This window comes from Lampris incognitus, chromosome 3 (genome assembly GCF_029633865.1).
Source record: "Lampris incognitus isolate fLamInc1 chromosome 3, fLamInc1.hap2, whole genome shotgun sequence".
NCBI classification, from domain to species: Eukaryota; Metazoa; Chordata; class Actinopteri; order Lampriformes; family Lampridae; genus Lampris; species Lampris incognitus.
Genome location: NC_079213.1, coordinates 40,479,752 through 40,501,310, shown reverse-complemented (window position 1 = coordinate 40,501,310; position 21,559 = coordinate 40,479,752). Strand labels below are relative to the sequence as shown.

The window sequence follows — 21,559 nt, the reverse complement described above, 5'->3', positions numbered from 1 at the left end:
TCTCCGATTCTGTTTGTGATATTCATGGACAGGATCTCAAGGCGCAGCCAAGGCGAGGAGTGTGTCTGCTGTGGGAACCTCAGAATTGCATATGGAACATAAAGTATCTTTATATGCAGATGACTTTCTGCTATATGTTTCAGACTCAACAACCTCTCTGCCAGCAGCACTCTGCTTAACGAGTTTTGATCATTATCGGGATACAAGATAAACATGCACAAAAGTGAACTGCTCCCAATTAACAGAGAAGTATTTGACCTAGACTACAACGACTTACCATTTCAAATTGAAGAGAGACATTTCACCTACCTGGGAGTAGTGGTCATACGGAATTTCAAAAATCTTTTTAAAGAACATTTCATGACTCCACTAAATCAGGTTAAAACATAGTTATTGCTGTGGTTCCCTCTTACAATATCCCTTGCCGGACGAATAAACTCTATAAAAAGGAATATACTACCAAAATGTACATATGTATTTTAGTGTGTACCAGTGTTCATTCCAATTTTTTTTTTGTTTCACTAGATTCGGTTATTTCTTCATATATACGGCAAAATAAAAAGCCGCAAATAAGCAGGATCTTACTTCAGAGGTTCAAAAGGGATGGGGGGCATGGGGCATCGTGATTTCCGTCACTATTACTGGGCTGCTAACATTCGTTGTCTTGCTTTTTGGACCCACTTTTATCTTCAGCCCAACAGCCCAGAGTGGACATTTCTGAAGCTGGGATCATGCCCGGATATTTCGCTTCCAGCACTCCTTGGCTCACCGCTCAACTACTCCCTAACAACATCAATAGACAACCCAGTTGTGTGTCATAAACTTAAAGTGTGGGCCCAGTCCATGAAGTGCTTTGGCTTTCGAGATTTTTCTCTCCTGAGCCCTATTGCTTCTAATCACCTTTTCATTCCATCTCGACATGACTCAACTTTCAAGGACTGGCATAGGAAAGGCATCAGATGTTTTAAAGACATGTTCAAAGACAACTGTTTTATCTTTTTCAGTCAACTGTCTGAGAAGTACAACTTACCCAAAACAAATTTCTTTCGATATTTACAGGTCAGACATTATATGTGCTTCATCTTACCTTGCTTCCCTGCAGAACCTGACACTAACCTGGCCGAAACATTTATTTCCTTTAACCCACTATCTAGGGGTGCATCGTCAGCATTATATAGAAACATCTCCAAGCTGCGATGTCCACCTCTGGACAGGATTAACACGGCTTGGGAACATATGTATGTGGGACATACATATATCTAATGACCAATGGGATTCCGTCGTCACATCAATATACAAATCTTCATTCTGTGCAAGACACTGCCTAGCGCAATTTAAGGTGGTCCATAGGGCCCACGTGTCCAAGGTTAAATTATCTAACATCTATCCTGATATCAGCCCCCACTTGCGACAAATGCAAAAACAGTGATGCTGCCTTGATCCATATGTACTGGCTGTGCCCTCACAAAAATTCTGGAAATATATCTTTCATACCCTATCTAAAATTTTAAAACAAAACCTAGACCCAGACCCTCTTACTTTTCTGTTTGGCATTACTGATGGAGACGACTCTCATCTGACATCTGCGGAGCTCCGCATGGTGGCCTTTGCTTTGCTCTTGGCCAGACACACAATTTTACTCAAATGGAAGGGTGCTGCCCTGCCCACGCTTAGTCAGTGGCTTCGAGACATCATGTCCTGTCTCAACTTAGAGATGCTGCGATTCTCAGTCAGTGGCTAAGAGGAAAAAAAATATAAAACCTGGGAACCCTTTTTAACATATACTTTCGTAACACCCAAACAGTATAAGCACAATATTCATTTTATCTCGGCCCCTGACATGAAAAGCAATACCTGACTCCATGGAAACAGCTATATTATTTACTTCTTTTCTCCTAGACACTGTGCCTTAGACTTATTCCAGATAATCAGGAGGGGTGGGGGACATGGGGGTGGGAGGTAAGGGCTGTTACACTACATCACTGTTACCACTGTCACTGCCACAGGGAGTTGTTTTGTTTTGGTTGTTCTGTACATTGATGTGTAGCATTGTGGAATACATGTGCCCAACTTTGTTCATTTTTGGTAAAATATTTTGAAAAGGAAAAAAAAAGATAAAAGACTCAGAAATACTTTGCCATTTCAGCCAAGTGGAAAGAGGTGCGCCGATTAGATGATTTAAAAAGCAGTGTGAGGAGAGATATTTTGTTGTGTGCCGTCTTAATGAGCGTTCTGGCGCAAAATGGCTGCCGTGCATCACCCAGGTGGTGCTACACGTTGGTGGTGGCTGAAGTGAGTCACCCTGTTCAATGCGAAGCGCTTTGGGATTCTAGAAAAGCGCTATATAAATGTAATGATGATGATGATTATTATTATTTCATTTCATGGACTTGCACACTTGAAATGAAACAAAACACAGTTTCCCCCAGCCTGAAGCAGTGCAACACAAAGACAACACATCCAAAAACTACAAGAACTACAAGAACACATATATCCACACTAACACACACACTAACACATTTATCTAAACTAAAAGAAAAAAATCACTGTCCAGAGAACGAACGCCAGCCAGGATGACTGTCGGAACTGCCGGTCTGCATGGGCTAGCAGTTAGCCTAGCCTGCCCCGCTTCCGCGTCCTGCCAGACCGTCCTCGGTGTTTCCTCTTCCGGGTGCAATGAATGTATTTGAACCAAAAAATAAATTGTCCCCGCATAGATATAAGGAGCAGATTTGTGATAACAGATATTTCCTTCTAATGCAACGAACGATCTGACATCTAAACAGTTAACAAAAACATGTAACATAGGGAGGGTATATCAGACCAACCTCACACATTTTAAGGAGTAACTACGAGCAACTCATACCTTTAGCATAAACCACAATCATTGCAATAAAAGCATTTCATTGGTTATTTGTTAAATGAGTTTATCAAGTAGCAAATAGTTACTCCTCAGCAAATGTCTTTAGTGCTGGGACATTTATTTTAAGACAAACTTAAAAGATAAGTAAATACTGAAGGCCTATAAAAGACTTGTAAAATAAGACTTACATATTCAGAGTGCAGGTCACTGGAGATACTGTGCATCCTGGCCGAGTGCTGAATGGCCCGATCAAACAGGTCTGGCAGAGAAAAGACTTGACAGCCAGCATGTCTGCTGGCACAGATGGGTGCTGCCCTCACCCTACTGCCCCTGGTGCACAGCAGCAGGCACAGCAACCCCAAATCCCAGCAGACACTGGCACAGAGAGCGCATTGTGCAGGGAAGAGAAACGATAAGAGACGAGTGAATGAGAGAAATAAGAAATAAGAAAGTAGAATGGCATGAGGTAAATCATGATGCTGATGGATGTGGAGACAAGTGAAAGTCACCATCTAGCAAATTCATTAAAGAGCACGTGAAAATGAGACATAAAAATAAAATAAATTGAGCTGTCATTCCACAAATACTGTATGAAGCTGAAAAGGAGAAGGAGATGTTGGAAGGAAGGATCATAAGCAGATTCAAGTTTATTGACCATGTAGGTTTTCACATGCATGGAATTTCAAGAGGTGGAGGAGCTCAGACCAAGGAACAAGAAGAGAAGGAGAATGAAAAGGTAAGGAGAAATAGAAAGGTTATATGAGGGATGGTAGAGCACAGAGGGAAATACTGAAAGTGAGAAAGTTAGAAAAGTGAGAAAGTTAGAAAAAAAGAAAGCCCATTCCTCCTATCCCATCGTCTCCCCGTATCCGGATAGTCTTCTTATGCTGACCTGTCATTCTGCAGCAGCCACCAGATGTGAAATTCCAGATGAGGTTTTACTGTCCTGCAGCAGATGAGGTTTTACTGTCCTGCAGCAGATGAGGTTTTACTGTCCTGCAGCAGAATGAGCAGCAGCTTGTCTGTTCAAAGAACCCCAGAGTTTAAGGCAAGTGTCCCTCACTGAAATCTGCTGTGACTCTACTTATATATCTAATACCAGGGAGAGAGAGGGAGAGAGAGAGACAGAGAGAGAGGGGGGGGGGGGTTGTCAGTGGCTACACAATTTTTCATTCGGCATTTTTTATTTTTTCTGTTATATGAATATTATCATTTATTATATAATTTTCTGCCTAGTTCAGAAAAAAGTAAATAAAAAATATGATTTAACATAGAATAGATTAGAACAGAATAGAAAATTGAAAATTATAGAGGGAATTATGCAAATGTGTACATGTTCTGCACTGTGCATTGATCATACTGATCAACGTGACGCAGTTTTAAGTCTGCAAACTGGGTCCATCATTTCCTGCTATGAGCATATGAATGCCGACATATTTTTACCATTAATAACTGTATAATTGTGATATGACAATATTTTGCAGTGGCTAATGTCTACTACTACTACTTTCGGCTGCTCCCATTAGGGGGCGCCACAGCGGATCATCCGTTTCCATCTCCTCCTGTTCTCTGCATCTTCCTCTGTCACACCAGCCACCTGCATGTCTTCCCTCACCACATCCATAAACCTCCTCTTTGGCCTTCCTCTTTTCCTCTTCCCTGGCAGCTCCATGTTCAGCATCCTTCTTCCAATATACCCAGCATCTCTCCTCCACACATGTCCAAGCCATCTCAATCTTGCCTCTCTTGCTTTGTCTCCAAACCGTCCAACTTGAGCGGTCCCTCTAATATAATCATTCCTAATCCTGTCCTTTTTCGTCACTCCCAGTGAAAATCTTTGCAGTGGCTACTGTAAAGATCGCAAAGGTGCTGGTACAAGTTTAAAGAGTGCGATAAATTATTATTGTAAAAACAAAACAAAAGAAGAAAAAAACAGCGTATCTCTGTCACGTAATCAATATTAATAAGCATAACCCCAGCTTTGTCTTTGACACTGTATCTAAACTTACTAAAAAGCAGCCATCTGTTAGCTGCTGACCATTCACGACCCATGAATTTCTAGATTTTTCCTGCAATAAGGTTGATGAGATCGTAAACAAAATTAGCTCTTTAACTCCAGCTACTCCTGCAGATCCTGTCTTACCAAATTCACATCTATACAATGAGTCACCGACAGTCCCTGTTATTACAGCTTTTGAGACTATCTCTCTTGATACTTTGACTACTTTGACTTGATACTTTGAAGTGTTAGTTTCTAAACCAACTGCTTGCCTACTTCACCCCTTACCAGCAAAAGTTTTTAAAGATCTCTGGCCTTTTCTGGGACCTACAATGCTAGACATTGTTAATTTATCACTTGCTACTGGCATTGTTCCCAGCAGTTTTAAGACAGCTGTGGATAAACCTCTACTTAAAATACCCCACCTCGATCCAGGGTCTCTTAATAACTATCGACGAGTCTCTAATCTTCCATTCTTCTCTAAAGTACTAAAGAGAGTTGTGCATCAACAGCTTTCAACCCAGATAGAAGAAAACCATCTATATGAACCTTTTCAATCGACTTTCAGGCCCTGTCACTCCACTGAAACTGCTCTGACCAGAGTGGTGAATGATCTTTTACTAGCTATGGACTCTGACTCCACTTCTGTGCTTTTACTACTGGACCTCAGTGCAGCCTATGACACCACTGATCACTGCATACTTTTAGATAGATTAAATTGTAATTTTGGTGCCTCTGGTTTAGCTCTCTCTTGGCTTAAGTCCTACGTATCTGGAAGAACACATTGTGTCTGCTCTAGTAATATTACATCAAAATTCTCTGACGTTAAATATGGTGTACCTCAGGGCTCAGTTCTTGGTCCTCTACTTTTCTCTCATTATATTTCACCTCTTTACCAAATTATACACAGTTATGGAATAAATTTCCATTGCTATGCTGATGATACTCAGCTGTATGTGCCTTTAAGGGCTGATGATCATACTCAAATCATTAACTTAGAGGCCTGCTTGACTACTGTGAAAAACTGGATGTCACTTAACTCTCTGCTTTTAAATTCGGATAAAACCGAGATGCTGGTGATTGGCCCTGCTAGACACAGACACCAATTTGATCAAGGAACAATAGCAATCGACAACACTTTGGTTTCACAAAGTATGGCAGTCAAAAATCTTGGTGTTACGTTTGATCCCAGTCTTTCTTTTGATGAGCACATTAAAGAAATCACCAAGACTGCCTTTTTTCACTTAGGTAACATAGTTAAAATTAGGTCTTTTCTCTCCATGGCTGACGCAGAGACTCTAATACATGCATTTGTTTCATCCAGACTTGATTACTGTAATGGTCTGTTTTCAGGTCTGCCACATTTTAGCACTAAAAGTCTTCAGATGGTTCAGAATGCTGCTGCTAGAATCCTAACTAAAACTAGGAAATTTGACCATATTACACCAATTCTTGCCTCCCTTCGTTGCCTCCTATCCATGTTAGATCAGATTACAAGGTGCTGCTGCTGACTTATAAAATCCTAAATGGGCTTGCCCCATCCTACCTGTCTGATCTCCTTAAACCTTACATGGCAACTCGAGCTCTTCACTCTCAACATGCAGGGCTCCTGTGTGTACCCAAAGTTTAAAAAAAAAGTCAGCTGGTGGCAGGGCCTTTTCCTATCAGGCCCCGTTCCCTGCCTGCTGCCATCACACAATCTGAGATGTTGAGTCCTTTAAATCTAAACGTAAAACTCATCTTTTTGCCTTAGCTTACAATTAGTTGTCTTTAAGTTGAGTGCTTCACAACCTGCACTGGATGGTGGGTCGGTTTCTGTCTCAATGAATTTACCAACCATTGTTCTGCCGACGAGATTATAGATGACAATTGATTATGAGTAATGACTATTGCAAACTGTTCTCTTCTCTCACATGTCTTTTCTCTCTCTAAATGATGTCTACCCCTTTCTCTTCTTCTGTGTGTGAATGGTGTCATGTGAGGCTCCCTTGTGTGCACGTGCAGTCGGTTCTCCTCCCGGGTCTCCGTGGTGATGGTGGTCGCCACCTGGACGCTGCTTGGCATTCCCCTCCTCACATTTTCTTTTTATATATCTTATAAATCCATATATGTATATATGTATATGTATATATATATATATATATATATATATATATATATACACACACACACACACACACACACACACACACACATCTGTTTATTTATTTTTACATGATGCTGGTCACATGGCTTGGGTCCTGGTCTGTTCCGGTGGCGTCTGGACACTGCTTGGCATCTTGCGCATTGTATTCTTCATACATTTTACAATGCCATTATAGCTCTGTTTATCCTCTTTCAATGTTGTATTGTGTAAATTGTGTAAACACAACATCACTGCACGCTGTCCGTCTTGGGAGAGAGATCCTCCTCTGTTGCTCTCCCTGAGGTTTCTTACTATTTTTTCTCTCTGTTAAAGGTTTTTTTTAGGGAGTTGTTCCTTATCCGATGAGAGGGTCTAAGGACAGGATGTTGTGTTGCTGTAAAGCCCTCTGAAGCAAATTTGTAATTTGTGATATTGGGCTAAACAAATAAAATTGTCTTGACTTGACTTACTGAAGGATTTCAATGAAGGTAAATCCGGATTAAGGTTTTAGCTATTATACACTGCATAAAAAGCTTCAAATACTGCATTGTGAGAATATATGTCTGTACTTGCAGATGGTGGAAGATAATAGCTGCAGGCTACTGGCTATTAGTGTCCTAAACTGGGGAAAATGTTTGACATTTAAAAAGACTGGATAACGTTATTGAATTATAGACAGGGTTGTTGCTGGTGTATGCTGCATTCTTTTTCACTCAGCATCAATTGGCTTGAAAGGACTTGGTCTGTGTACGTGTCACTATCTGAACTGAGCAGCTGCTTTGATGCAGCCTCAAGAAAAGACCTCACGGGTCTGTCACGCAAAGCTCGGTACTGCCCAGTGACGTCAGCCATGTACGTCACTGGAGACAACTGCGTGTGCATGGCTCAGACTTTGCATTCCTGAAACTTTAGACTTATACTGTTTTTACTGTCATTGCCTCATATGCGTGTCTCATACATACAGGGGAGCGAAATTACGTTTCACACGGACCACAGTGCCACATAAATTCACATAACACGCAAAAATATTAAAAACAAAAAGTGCGATGAATCATCAGAGACAACACTGAGATCATGGGAGGGAGATATAGAGGAGGAAATATCTTTAGAAGAATGGAGTGAGGCATGTAAAGCGGCCCAGAGACAGACAGTTAGCAGCAACCTAAAGCTTCTGCAGTATAAATGGCTGATGCGTACATATATAACTCCTGTTAAATTGCACAAGTTTAATGACAATATTCCTGATACCTGTATTAAGTGTAGTGAGGCAAGGGGGACGCTGTTTCACTGTATATGGGAATGCGTGGAAGTGAAAACCTTCTGGCAAGATGTTGTTGATATGATTGATCAAATTTGTTCAAAGAAATTACCATTGAGTCCAAAGCTTTTTATTCTTGGTTTATATCCTATCATCCCACATTTACATAGCAATGAGTTCAGATTTATAGATATGTGTATATTACAAGCAAGGCGTGTAATTGCTCTTAATTGGAAAAGTGTTGATGGACCAAGAATTGGTATGTGGGTTAAAGAAATGGCTTCAAACATGTCAATGGAAAAGATAATGTATATTGTTAGACGTAAACAAAGTATTTTTGATCAAATCTGGGGATTGTTTCTGTACTTCTTAAGATGTAATACTAATGTTGGTAACTTGCTTCAGCAAGAACAAGCTCTGGGGGAGTAGAACAACTCTATCTGATTGTTTATATGCGTAAAAGCAACTGAAAAAAAACACATCCTCTAATTAGTCTGTGAAAGAAATTATTATTATTTTTTTATTATTTTTATTATCTTCTTTAACCCTGCTTTGAATTGTATTACTTGTTATAGGGACGGGGTTGGGTGAAAATGTTTGCTGTACTGTGCTATTACTTGTTTTGATGTAATTTGCAAACAAAATTCAATAAACATATTGCTTAAAAAAGTGCATTAAAAAAATTACTTCACAGACCTAAACATCACAAGCACACCTGACACGGACAGTGAGTGAGAAGGTCAAAATGTCATTGTGTGGAAGGTCTAAGTGTTCAGGCTGTTGAGGAACCTCACAGCCTGAGGAATGAACCTGTTACATAGTCTGGTGGAGGCAGCACGGATGCTCCGGTACATCCTGCCAGAGGGTAGGAGGGTGAAGTGGATGTGGGAAGGGTGGGTGGGGTCCTTCACGATGTTGAGAGCCTTCCGGGTGCACCGTGCGTCATAGACGGCCTGGATGGATGGGAGAGCAGTTCCTATGACCTTTCTGCCCAGTAGCTCCAAATTACTCCAATCAGTTAATATCCCAAACCGTTGTTCGTCTCTGATCTTTTGAGGTCGGTATAAAGATTTACAACCAATGAAAGGCAGTTTAGCATACACCCAACACCAAAAGCAAGATTAATGTTGGTTCATCACTTAACTTCCCGGGGACCTGACTGTGATTCCTTGGAGTTAATTATTGTCACTTTATTAAAAGCCTGCAGGACAACGCCAGTAACTTTAGTCAGGGCTCTGCACGCTGTTGTAGGCCAGTACACAGTCCTCTCCACGTGACTGCCTTTACATCCCACACTTCCCTCTTGGAACCTCCATTTCCGCCTATGGTGGTACCCCACAGTACTGTTCTCCCCGCTAGCCCCCCCCCCTCCTCCACTGACCTCATCTGTCACCAACCCTCTAACCGGGAGTTTTCCCCATGCAGACTATTATTAGGCACCATGCTTTTCATCTACACGACATATCGAATGGTAGAAACAACAACAAGCTAACATCTGGAGCAAATATCTGCAATGTATGTCCCATGTGCTGTACTTCTGTTGCTTTACACTCTGCTGTGACACCAAACAGTTTTGGTCTCTTGAATGTGAGATCTCTGGGCAATAAGTCCTTTATCATTAATGATGTTATTGTTTCTAATGATCTGGACGTTTTTATGATTACTGAGACATTGCTGTCCCCAGGGACACTGTTCCCCGGATTGAAGCTATATTTTCATATTCCCAGGCCCTCCGGTAGAGGGGGTGCCCTACCTGTTTTTTTAAGTTCGGTATTAAGTGGCTGTAATGAGAACTACAGTGCCCAGCATGCTGTGTACGTAAGAGGAGGGGCACGCAACCATATGTTTTAGCGCGGTTCTGTACTGGGGCATTCTGGGGATTGTCCGGGTCGGGGATTGGAAGCAGATGGCTGAATAAAGCACATTATTAATCGCGACTCCCTTGCCTGTCGTTTATGCGCATGACATGGTGTCAGAAGATCTTCGAATCCACTTACCTCAATAATCGGGAACGGAGTCGGTCCGGTGAGACGAGGAATGGCAAAATTTAATCCCCCGAGGAATTTGATTTCACGCAACCGGCGGCATGGCCGATTTGGATTCAGAGGTTTTCCCGGTTTCGACTAGCAACCAAGCTAAATGCGGAGGACGGTGAGATCCAAGTCAATTCCTTGATATACGCAATGGGGAAAGACGCAGAAGCTATTTTTAATTCATTTACGTTCGAAGAGGCTTCTCACGCTAACGATTATGACAGGGGTGGTCAGTAAATTCAACGAGCATTTCGTACCACGGAGAAATGTAATCCACGAACATGCATGTTTTCACCAGCGCTCGCAGAGAGCTGGAGAGACTGTCGAGGCCTTTGTGAGGAGTTTATATGAGTTGGCAGAACACTGCGAGTTGGGGGCATTAAAGGAAGTGCACCTTCGTGATAGAGTTTTGATTGGTGTTGCTGACCGAGACGTGTCACAGAAGTTGCAGATGGAAGATGAGCTCACGCTAGGAAAAGCGGCGCAAATGGCCCCCCGTCAGTTCGAACTGGTTAAACAGCAAAATGCGGAAGGAATTACAGCGGAACTGAATGCAGTTAGCAAAGCACAGGGCGCCAATACCAACCGCGACCGCAGTAACGCTAGCAACCACTACAATAAGGGCAACGGAAATGCACAGCGGCCCAAAACAGCCTGCCCCCGATGTAATCGCGTGCACGGGCAGCAGCAGGAATGCCCTGCACGCAACAGGCGTTGCAGGAAATGCGACAAGCTGGGACATTTTGCTGCTGTATGCAAAACCAGAGACGTGAGGGAGGTCGTTTACCAGGATGATGCGTATGAGGGCGAAGCGGAAAGTGAAAGCCGCCCCTACTTCCTCGGTTGCATAGAGGGGATGGATTTTGAGAAAAAGTGGCAAGTGGAGTTACCGATCTGCGGCAAGTTGGTTAATTTTAAAATCGAGTGTGCGGGGAAATTTGTGGCGTGCACGGAGAGACGGGGGAAGATGCACAAAATTGGGATTTTTGTGATAAAAGGGCCAAATGCCAACAATCTATTGAGTCGCAGAGCTGCATGTGAAATGGGCCTAGTTTTTAGAACAGATCAGGTTAGCGAATATGTTTTCGGGGACATTGGATTGCTTAATTGTGAACCTGTCATGATTGAGCTTAAGCCCAATATACAGCCTTATGCCCTCAGCACGCCACGCAGGGTCCCTTTCCCTCTCATGCCAAAGGTGGACGACGAGCTGCAACGCATGCAGTCCTTGGGGATCATCACAGAAGTGACCGAGCCCACAGAGTGGTGCGCACCCATGGTGCCCGTAGTCAAAAAGAACGGCAAGATACGGATCTGTGTGGACCTAAAGCGGTTAAACCAGGCTGTTAAGTGCGGGCGGTTTATGCTTCCCACGCTGGAGGACATTATGCCCAAGTTAGCAGGGGCAGGGGTTTTTACAACACTAGACGCATCGTCTGGCTTCTGGCAAATTCCGCTAGATCCCAGATGTGTAAAACTAACCACTTTCATTACTCCCAGAGGCCGGTTCTGTTTCCAGCGGCTCCCGTTCGGCATCGGAGATCTTCCAGAGGGAAATGTGCATTCTGCTGAGAGACCACAAGGGCACGGTCGTCGTCATGGATGACATACTCGTGTACGGCAAGGACCAGGACGAGCACGATAGAAACTTGGAGGCGGTACTGCAGACAATCAAAACATCGGGGCTAAAGCTCAACCGGGAGAAATGCCGCTTCAGCAGGAGTGAGTTTCAATATTTCGGGCACATCATCAGCAAAGACGGCATCAAACCAGATCCAGGCAAGGTGAAGGCCATCTCAGACACGCAGAGCCCTGAGAATGTCCCTCAGGTGAGACAGTGGCTGGGTATGGTAAATTATCTGGGGAGGTTTCTACCCGAACTGTCATCAGTGCTACACCCGGTGAGTGAGCTGCTGAAGAAAGACGCAGAGTGGCAGTGGGGGGAGCCCCAACAGCAAGCCTTCACCAAGGTAAAAGCAATGTTGTCTTCCACTCCTGCCCTGGCATACTATGATGTAGCAAGGCCCACCATTGTGAGCACGGACGCTAGTAGTTACGGGCTGGGGACAGCACTGTTGCAGGTTCAGGGGGACAAAGTTCAGCCTGTTGCCTTCTGCTCCAGAACTCTCACAGATGCAGAGAAGAGATACTCTCAGTTAGAGAAGGAATGCCTTGCAGGGGTGTGGGCGTGTGAGCGGTTTTCCCGTTATCTGTTAGGCTTAGCTGAGTTTAGCTTACAGACAGACCACAAGCCCCTGGCCCCCCTCATTAATGCATATGATCTGGACAAAGTGCCGCCGAGATGCCAGCGGCTTCTAATTCGTCTAATGCGTTTTAACCCCAGAGCAGTGTATGTTCCGGGTTCACAGCTGGTGGTGGCCGACGCCCTTTCCAGGAACCCACTCCAGGACGGCCGCGGGGCAGACACAGACGGGGATATGCGTGCGCATGTTGAAGCTGTGATCGAAACCAAACCGGTGTCGAGCACGAAGCTGGACATGTTAAAGCAGGCCAGGCGTCAGGACGACACAATGCAGAGGGTGATCGGGTACACCAGAGAGGGATGGCCGAGGCACGTGCCCTTTTATCTGCATGGCTACCATGCTGCGAGGGCATCGCTGTCCGAGGCAGACGGGCTGCTCCTGTACCAAGACAGGATTGTAATTCCCCCGGCGTATCAGGAAGACATCCTACACAGGATTCACGAAGGGCACCAAGGCCTTACAAAGTGTCGTGAAAGAGCCAGGATGTCTGTCTGGTGGCCCAGCATCGGATCGGACATTTACCGGAAAGTTACACAGTGCACATTCTGCCAGATCAATAAGCCCTCACAGTACAAAGAGCCCCTACGTACAACACCACTGCCGCCCGGCCCATGGCACAAGATTGGGGCAGTCCTTTGCGAGCAGGATGGAAAAAACTACCTGGTAGTGGTTGATTATTATTCCAGGGACATTGAGATCGCCCAGCTACGGACCACCTCCAGTCTACAGGTGATTGAGCAGCTGAAAGGTATGTTCGCACGATGGGGCGTCCCTGGGGAACTCATTAGTGACAATGCCACACAGTTTACGTCAGCCGAATTTAGGCAGTTTTGTAGGAACTATGATTTCCGCCACACAACCTGTAGCCCCCACTTCCCCCAGGCAAATGGAGCTGCCGAAAGGGCCGTCGGGACGGCCAAAAGAGTTTTGCGGCAGCCTGACCCTCACCTAGCGCTGATGTGCTACCGCGCCACACCAATTGCTGCCACAGGTGCGAGCCCCGCGCAGCTCATGACCAGCCGCCAGATCCGGACCAACATGCCTGTGCTGGAGAGGAAACTCCAGCCACAGCTCTTCGACCACAAGGAGGTGGAGAAGAATGACAGAAGGGCAAAAGAGGCTTATAAGTTTTTCTTCGACAGGAGACACTCTGCATGTGCCCTAACCGAACTGCACTCAGGTGAGAGGGTACGAGTCAAACTAGACGGGCAAAAGGGGTGGAACATGCCCGCAGTCGTGGTGAATCCCTCAGGGGAACCACGCTCCTACACGGTGCATACGGAAGACGGGGCTGTCTTCAGACGGAACCGCAGGCACCTGCAATCCGTGCCTGCCCCTGCAACTGTTGCAACCCAACCAGCCAGAGACAGCAATGACTTGCAGCAGGAACAACTCAGCCCACCGGTCGCCACCTCATCGGGCACTCCCACGGAGCCGGACATGCCAGCAAGGCCCTCTGGGTTCACCATAACCTCCAGTGGCAGAGTTGTAAAACCCCCAAAGCAGTATGATGTTTAGATACTGAGTGAGCAATGGGACAGAATATAATCCCCACACTCAGTCGAAGGGCTGGGCAGTCTACCCCACCCTTCAGGTTAATTTTTGAATTTTGAAGTGCATGTCTTCATTGTTAGCTGGTTATGCCGTTAATTAGCAAATTGCTAATATGGTATTGCTGTTGCTATGTTTTATTATCTAGCAATGTTATTGTTTCCACTGGAACATACATGTTCTTTAAAAGGAGGGAGATGTGATGAGAACTACAGTGCCCAGCATGCTGTGTACGTAAGAGGAGGGGCACGCAACCATATGTTTTAGCGCGGTTCTGTACTGGGGCATTCTGGGGATTGTCCAGGTCGGGGACTGGAAGCAGATGGCTGAATAAAGCACATTATTAATCGCGACTCCCTTGCCTGTCGTTTATGCACATGACAGTGGCATCCTGTTATTTCTGGTAATTTTATCTCCTTTGAAGTTTTAAGTTTCTTAATCACTGGCCCTCCCCCTTTACTCTGCTTCGTAATTTATAGGCCCCTAACTCAGTTTTATTTCTGAGTTTTCTGAGCTTCCTTCTATTGTCGTGCCTAAATATGACAAGGGGATTATTCTTGGTGATCTTAATATTCATGTATGCTGTTCTTCCCATTCCCTCACTTCACATTTTTAGATCGTATGGACTCTTTTAACCTCATTAAATCTTTTAAAGAGGCCACACATTCCAAAAGTCACATTTCAGACCTTGTCTGTGAATGTTCTCATTCATCCAGGTCATGGTTATCCAAAGGAGTTGAATCAAGTATATATCCGTGAAGACGTTTCGCCTCTCATCCAAGAGGCTTCCTCAGTTCGAGTCTTTCTCACTAGACCAAGCTAGTCTGACCTTTTAGACCTTGTACTCTCATCTGGTTTCTCTCTTGAGAGTCTTAATCTGGTGGATATGTCTGTGTCTGACCATAAAGCTGTGATTTTCAAAGTTCCACTCCAGCTCGCTACTCCCAGTCATTACCCTAAAACACGCTCTCACCTTCTAAACGCTGGTTCTGCAGATAAGTTCTGTGATGCTTTTAATTCGTCATCCTTTAATTCTGCTATATCCCCTGTCAATCCAGATGCACTGTTAACTTCATTCAAGTATCAGTGCCTATCCATCCTTGACCAAATTGCGCCGTTTAAAACTAAGACACAAAACTCAAATAACCTCCCCTGGCTGAATGATGATCACGCGTAGGAGATTCTGTAGAAAATCTGAACGACAATGGAAGGTCAACAAAACTGAATTAGCACATAAAACGATAAGGCAGTTAAGGATGTGAGCTCAACGTACTTTTCTAGATTGATATCTAGAAATAACCACAATCCTAAAGTTCTCGTTAGGGTAATTGATTCTGTTATTAATGGTCCCTCCACTTTTTTGGGGGGGGGCGCCCGCCCCCCCTTCTCCCCAATTGTACTTGGCCAATTGCCCCACTCTTCCGAGCCATCATCGTTCGCTGCTCCACCCCATCTGCCAAGTTGGGGAGGGCTGCAGACTACCACATGCCTCCTCCGATACATGTGAAGTTGCCAGCCACTTCTTTTCACCTGACAGTGAGGAGTTTCGTCAGGGGGACGTAGCACGTGGGAGGATCACACTATTCCCTCCAGTTCCCCCTCCCCCTGAACAGGTGCCCCGACCGACCAGAGGAGGCGATAGTGCGGCGAACAGGACACATAACCACATTCGGCTTCTCACCTGCAGCTGCAGACAAAGCCAATTGTGTCTGTAGGGACGTCCGACCAAGCTGGACGTCCGACCAAGTACGGGGATTCGAACCGGCGATCCCCATGTTGGTAGGCAACTGAATAGACCGCCATGCCACCCGAACGCCCCCTCCACGTCTTCTTTTTTCCTTTTCTTTTTTTTAAATTGATGTTGAGCTATCCGAACAATTTCTCACTCATTTTGTATATAAGATGGAGACTATCAGGTCCTAAATCCAGCCTGGCCCCTGCATTATTTCCATTCACCTTGTTAATGCTACCTCTTTTACCCAGTTTCAACCCATTACAATTTTAGTGTTAGAGAGTACAGTCCCCAATATCAACTCCTCCTCTTCCATCTTAGATATCATCCCCAGTAAGCTGCTCAAGGAGGTATTTTCCCCTGTTAGCCCCATTATTCTACAAATTCTTAATGATTCTGGCCTCTGGTTCTTTTCCAGGCAGCCTTAAATATGCCATATTTCATCTATTGCTAAAGAAACTCATTTGGATCCCCTTTCCTTAAGTAACTACAGACTCATCGCCAAATTGCGTGTTTTTATCTTAAGGTTCTGGAGAGTGATTTCTCAGTTGATATCTTTTATGAACGCTAATATTATAACTGTTTCCAGTCTGGTTTCAGAGCACGTCATAGTACTGAGACAGCGCTAGTTAATGTTACTAATGACCTACTGCTAACTGCAGACAGAGGTGACTGCTCGATTTTAGCTCTTTTAGACTTAAGTGCTGCCTTTCACACAGTTGACACAACATCCTCTTACATCGCTTCGAGACTTGGGTAGGCATCAAGGGTTCGGCTCTTAGTTAATTACACTCTTACCTCTCAAACAGAACTTTTTCTGTTCTTCTGGGTAACTCTATTTCCTCGATGGCTCAGTTGATTTGTGGTGTGCCTCAAGGCTCAGTTCTTGCCCCCCTTCTGTTCTCTATATACATGCTGTCTCTTGGCCAGGTTATTCAAAATCATGATGTGTTATACCATTTTTATGCTGACGACACTCAGTTATACATGCCACTAAAAAACACAGAGCCTAGCAGCCTAGCAAATCTCACAACTTGCCTCTCTTGACATTAAATCCTGGATGTCCAAACTTTTTCTTAAAATCAATGATAATAACTGAGGGGAGTGGGTTGCCTATGATTTTGGATGCCTTGTTGACAATCCGCTGCAGTTTTTTCCGTGTTTGACTTTCTGTTCCACCGTACCATACTGTAATAGAAGATCCAAAGGAATTGAATCACGTGCAACTGGACTTGGTATATATCCGTGAAGACTTTTCACCTCTCATCCAAGAGGCTTCATCAGTTCGTGCCTTTCTGACTAGATCAAGCTAGTGTGACTGGCTGGCGATGAAACTCAGCTATTTATCCTCTTTGGAGTCGTTATCAGAGCTAATGATGTCCATGGCTATTGAGTTTCATCACCAGCCAGTCAGACTAGCTTGGTCTAGTCAGAAAGGCACGAACTGAGGAAGCCTCTTGGATGAGAGGCGAAACGTCTTCACGGATATATACCAAGTCCAGTTGCACTCGATTCAATTCCTTTGGATAACCATGACCTGGATGAATGAGAACATTCACAGGCATGTAATAGAAGACGTTATGATGGACTTGATAATGGCTAAGTAAAACAGAACAAGCAATTAATGTTTGATCCGCTGTTTTTTAAGCTGCCTAATAAAGGAAAGTCGTTTTTGGGCTTTCGCAATGATGTGTTCGGTGTTAATTTTCCACTTCAGGTTATTGCTGATGTATGTTCCAAGGAATTTAAAAGAGTCGGTGGTGGTGATGGTCTCCGTTCATTTGTATGGGTGTTTTAGGATTCGGCTTACATCGGAAGTCAATAACGAGTTCTTGGGTTTTGGCTGTATTAAGCAGAAGGTTGTTCTTTGCGCACCAAGTAACAGCTTGGTGACTGCAGTGCGGTACTGGGTTTCATCATTGTTGGAGATGAGGTCTGTAATGGTTGTGTCGTCTGCATATTTCTTTATTGTATAAACGTATTAGATACATATAATGTAATCACACACATAACTTCTCTGATTTACTGGATTTGATTGACTGCAATAGCCTACCATTGGATATTGTATTTTGACAAAATATCCGCTTCTTCAAATGCTTTCAACAGGAATGGAAAAACAGAGCCTCTGAGGATGCACAAGCCAGTGCATTCTTAGTGCCGGTCCCAAGCCCGGACAAATGGGGAGGGTTGCGTCAGGAAGGGCATCCGGCGTAAAATCTTTGCCAAATCAAATATGCGGATCATAAATAAGATTTCTATACCGGATCGGTCGAGGCCCAGGTTACCAATGACGGTACATTAACAATAATTAACATTGAATTTAAGTAAAACAAAATGTATAATCTTTGGTAACCGTAAAATTAACTCAATCAAGGAACTCATGGTTAACAATGTAGAAATAGAAAGAGTGACTGAAATTAAATTTCTTGGGGTAATAGTGGACAATAAATCATGTTGGAAACCAAATATAAATTATACCAAGGCCAAAGTATCCAAATCAATCGCAATACTATTCAAAGTGAAAGATCTTCTAAATCATGCTTCACTTTACACCTTCTACTGTTCCCGCATACTTCCATACGTCACCTACTGTGTGGAAGTGTGGGGAACACATATAAAACCAACACCGATTCAATCTTTATTATTCAAAAAAGAGCCATAAGGATAGTAAACAGAGCCAGCTGCAGAGAACCAACAAACTAACTCTTTATCAAACTAAAAAAGATCTGGTGGACTTTAAAACTGCTCAGATCATGTACAAAGTGTTAAATCATAAAGTACCCAGCAGTATCCAGGGGCTGTTCCAGCTGAGGGAGAGTAATTATGACCTGAGAGGAATATGTACGTTTAAACAAAACCCAGTAAGGACAAATGCAAAATATCATTAAGTCACAACCAAAGGAGTCAAGATATGGAACAGCTGCAGTGATGAAATTAAAACATGGGACTCAATAATCACATTTAAAAGACACTTTAAAATAATATGGTGAACAGATATGGGATGTAGCTGGGACATCTTGTGTGAGTTGTTTTGATGTTGCTCTGCACTTGCTTTGTTCTTGTTGTGTTGGATGAAGGGTCTTTGTATGGTTTACTAGATAGACGTCATGGTCACTGGTGGGAGATGACCGAGTTTTCATTTAAATCACAGAGTTCACTGTTGAAATACTAAAATAGAAAAACGGGGTAGGACTAGAAAATTTTTTAACTTCTGCCTACTCCTTTTCGAACTGCCGAGATTTAAAACACATGTTTGATGATGATATTGCTTGCTTGTTTTGATTTTGTTTCTTTTTTGTTTTCTTTTATTATACATTTGAAATTTGTTTTAACGTTCGAAATAAACAAATAAACAAACAAACAAACCGGTACTGTTGGCCAGCGGGGTGCCGGTGGAAACTATGCTAGTGTTGGGCGAAGGAGAAGGAGAGGGGGAAGGCATGTGCAGAGGCAACGGGAGAGGAGGAAGGGTAGGAGTGTGGAGGTGAGAGTCGGAACTTTGAATGTTGGCAGTATGACTGGTTAAGGGAGAGAGCTGGCTGATATGATGGAGAGAAGAAAGGTAGGCATACTGTGTGTGCAAGAGACCAGGTGGAAGGGGAGTAAGGCCAGGAGTATCGGAGGTGGTTCAAACGCTTCCGCCATGGTGCGAAAAGGAGAATGGGGTAGGGGTAATTCTGAAGGAAGAGTATGTCAAGAGTGTGCTGGAGGTGAAGAGAGTGTCAGACAGAGTGATGAGCATGAAGCTGGAAATTGAAGGTGTGATGATGAATGTTATCGGCGCATATGCCCCGCAAGTTGGGTGTGAGATGGAAGAGAAAGAAGAATTCTGGAGTGAGTTGGATGACGTGGTGGAGAGGGTACCCAAGGAGGAGAGAGTGGTGATTGGAGCGGACTTCAATGGACATGTTGGTGAAGGGAACAGGGGTGATGAGGAGGTGATGGGAAGGTATGGTGTCAAGGAGAGAAATGTGGAAGGACAGATGGTGGTGATTTTGCGAAAAGGATGGAAATGGCTGTGGTGAATACATATTTCAAGAAGAGGGAGGAACACAGGGTTGTATTATTTAAAGGGGTTGCCTCCTAACGGTCACTCTACAGTGTCTCGAATGAAGCAATGTCCACACATTAAATAACGTTTGGTGTTCCGTGTTTACTGTGGTCTGCCATGCATACACAATCCCTTCCGTCTGGTGCATTTCCTGAATCACCAGGATAGGTCAGTGACGTCATCACCTAGCATCGCGCTGGACTAGACCATTACTGGATCATACCATTATATCCTGACCTACGGATATTACATCCCCCTTCTTTTAAAGAAAAAAATAATTGGTGGTTTGCAAGTGCAGTAAGCTATAATGTCAACATAAATCTATCAATAACAAAATAGACATTTCAATTATTGCACCAATGAAATAAATCTGCAAATGAATCTTCAATGGCCCTGAGTAGCTCAATTAACATTCCGCAACATCATGAACAATAATACACATATTTCAGTGCAACATCAATTCACATTTTCAACATTTTTTTTTTGCAACACAATATCAACCTTTCTGCTTCTTTTTTTAGGTTGATTTCAAACAGTCACAGGTCAAAGATAACTTCTGGCTTAACCACACGTCCTGACCTGGTAGTGACGTGTTGTGGTGACACTCTTGGGGAACCTGACACACTTTGCTGTACAGTCTTAGACTCAGTGGTCTGGAGCTCCACCTGTTGGTCGTGTGTGTTAACTTCCTGACCTGCATCACGTTCGTTGGTCTGTAGAAGGTGTCGTCGATTGCGTCGAAGCGCTTGACCATCTGTAATGATGTTGTAAGATCTTTGGGTCTCAGCTGGTCCGACAACTGTAGCAGGTTTCCACGTTCCAGTTGGCTGTTGGACTCGGACTGTGGCCCCTGTCGGCAGTGCAGGTAGCATTTTGGCATTTCTGTCATAATACTGTTTTTGTCGTTTTTGGCACAGTTCTGTCCTGCCATGGACTGCGCTGCGACAAGCGAGTTCTGGTTGTAGCTGTTTTGCAGTGGTTGGAAGGACTGAGCGTAAGGCTCTGCTCATTAACAGCTGTGCTGGGGAGTTGAGTCCATCCACTGGTGTGTTCCTGTATTCCAATAAGCTGAGGTACGGGTCTGACCTCTGTGTGTGTGCTTTGTCCATGAGGGCTTTGGCTGTTTGCACTGTCTTGTCAGCCAACCCGTTGCTCTGTGGGTACAGGGGGCTGCTCGTGACATGCTCAAAGTCCCATGCCTGTGCAAAGCTCTTGAAATCCTGTGAGCTGTAGCAAGGACCATTATCGCTCACTACACACTGGGGTATTCCAAATCTTGCAAACATGGCCTTCAGCTTCCAGATGACAGTTGGGGAAGTGAGGTTTGCGATTTTCTCTACCTCAAAGTACCTGCTATAATAGTCAACTGCAACTGTATAGTCAGTGTTGTTCCATTTGAACAGGTCGGTGACTATGACCTGCCAAGGTCGTTCAGGAATGGGGTGTGGCAGCATTGGCTCTTTGGGGACGGTGTGGCATCACTCTAGGCAAATGCCACAAGATCCAGGTAGTGTCTCTATTTGTTTACCATCCCTGGCCAGAATAAACACTCTCTCGCACGCTGCTTACACGTCTCCATGCGGAGATGGCCTGTGTGTATGCGCGCAAGCATGTCTGCTCTGAGTGATTTTGGCACAATGATTTTTGTCTCCTTTTAACAGAGTGGGTGGACAAGAGTGTCAG

At 44.1% G+C, this 21,559-nt stretch overlaps 1 protein-coding gene across 1 annotated transcript in view; it reads right to left on the bottom strand.

Moving 5' to 3' along the window:
* LOC130109742 (prolactin-like) overlaps positions 1–21,330 on the bottom strand; it is a 71,577-nt gene extending 50,247 nt beyond the window's left edge. The window contains exons 1-4 of the mRNA XM_056276729.1: positions 20,963–21,330; positions 20,571–20,841; positions 5,919–5,949; positions 3,052–3,224 (exon numbers count right to left, since the gene is read on the bottom strand). Coding sequence (XP_056132704.1) covers positions 3,052–3,224; positions 5,919–5,949; positions 20,571–20,841; positions 20,963–21,330 — 843 coding nt within the window. The remainder of the gene's footprint in view (positions 1–3,051; positions 3,225–5,918; positions 5,950–20,570; positions 20,842–20,962) is intronic.
* Positions 21,331–21,559: the final 229 nt, after the last annotated feature.